General features: G+C 33.2%; 1 protein-coding gene across 1 annotated transcript; it reads left to right on the top strand.

The window, feature by feature from the left end:
• Positions 1-302: 302 nt before the first annotated feature.
• On the top strand, positions 303-961 carry LOC139883886 (sulfate transporter 3.1-like; the record flags this gene model as incomplete). Its single annotated transcript, XM_071867993.1, has 2 exons — positions 303-636; positions 754-961. Coding segments are annotated over exons 1-2 (542 nt in total), but the record flags the coding sequence as incomplete, so codon positions are not given.
• Positions 962-1,673: the final 712 nt, after the last annotated feature.

Below are 1,673 nucleotides of genomic sequence, written 5' to 3'. Positions count from 1 at the left end.
TTAATTAGGGAACGGAGACCTCACACAATGAAATTTTTTGAAGCCACATGGTGTGGGCTGCTACAATATTATTTGCAACTTGCAATTTAACCCCAACATAATTTGATCATATATGCCCAATGGATTGCCTATTTACATTGAATGTACTGTATAACTGGGTCCCTTAATTGTTTCGCTCGTTTAATTACATCCCTTTTGTTCTATATATATGCCCCCCTATGATCATCATTTTCAACTTAAACCCACAACCACATCTCTCCTCCTCAAACCACCGTACGACGTAGATCTCCCCCGCCACTAATATGGGTAGTGCCGGTCATGACTATATGTATTCTCCGAAAAATGTTCATCGAGTTGAAATCCCACCACCACAGCCATTTTTCAAATCACTGAAGATTTCTCTAAAGGAAACATTTTTTCCTGATGACCCTCTTAGGCAATTCAAGAACCAGTCAAGTTCGAGAAGATTACTTCTCGGACTTCAATATGTATTTCCGTTCTTCGAATGGGCCCCGCGTTATAGTTTCAGTTTCTTCAAGTCGGACCTCATTTCCGGGATCACCATAGCAAGTCTCGCTATTCCTCAAGGGATTAGTTATGCTAAACTAGCTAACCTTCCACCAATTCTCGGACTTTGTAAGTAAACAAAATATATATATATATATAATTGATTGATTGATTTATAATACATAGTTTTTTAGATTAGATTGATGTAATTATTTTCTTATGAACTTATAATAATTGTTAACGTAGACTCGAGTTTCATCCCACCATTGATTTATGCAATGATGGGGAGTTCGAGAGATTTGGCGGTCGGAACGGTGGCCGTCGCGTCGCTTCTGACGGCGACCATGTTGGGAAAGGAAGTGAATGTGAAGGAGAACCCATCACTCTATCTTCATCTTGCCTTCACTGCTACATTCTTTGCCGGAATATTCGAAGCTTCCCTTGGCTTGCTCAGGTGATCAGTTTTTACTCTTTAATTATTACTCTATATAAGAAATAATATAGGACTAAAAAATATTTTAATAAACTATTAAATATAAATCCAAAAGCTCATGCAACTTTCAACTGTTTTTCAAATCAGTTAGCTCATCTTTTTTATGTCTCAATTTTATAATTTCATTTATTTCACCATTAAACAAGTAATCCTTGTTAATTTCAGGACTGTTATAATTAATATTTCATGAAACCCTTGTTAATTTCAAATATAAATATTATTACATATGAATTCACTAGAGAAATTCTTTAATTAATAATTTTTTATTTCTTTTTGTTATCATGTGATCACTTAAATAAGTACTTGTTGCACGTACATAGGTGTATTGTGGTCCTCCAATCGATATTATAAAGAGCGGAAAATGTCATATTCAATAACACACAATTACTAAGGTGCTGCTTATAGTAATTGTAATATATAATCATGCAATAGTGATTAGGATAGTGATCAGTGATCACAATAATTTGAGACATATAATTAATGAATTAGTTAGTATAATAAACATATAAGAGAGTCACGTCATTATAAGTACTAAACTATTATCATTATTATGACAGCGTGAGATATCGTAAGATCAATTTTGTTCTCTTTCTGCAGTGATTTTATTGTCTTTTGCAATAATATATCTTATCAATTATTATTAGATAAATTTTTTACTAATCAATTGTCAATC

This window comes from Rutidosis leptorrhynchoides, unplaced genomic scaffold (genome assembly GCF_046630445.1).
Source record: "Rutidosis leptorrhynchoides isolate AG116_Rl617_1_P2 unplaced genomic scaffold, CSIRO_AGI_Rlap_v1 contig469, whole genome shotgun sequence".
Lineage (NCBI taxonomy): Eukaryota > Viridiplantae > Streptophyta > Magnoliopsida > Asterales > Asteraceae > Rutidosis > Rutidosis leptorrhynchoides.
The sequence above is the reverse complement of the archived record's forward strand: the minus strand, read 5'-3'. Positions and strand labels throughout refer to the sequence as shown.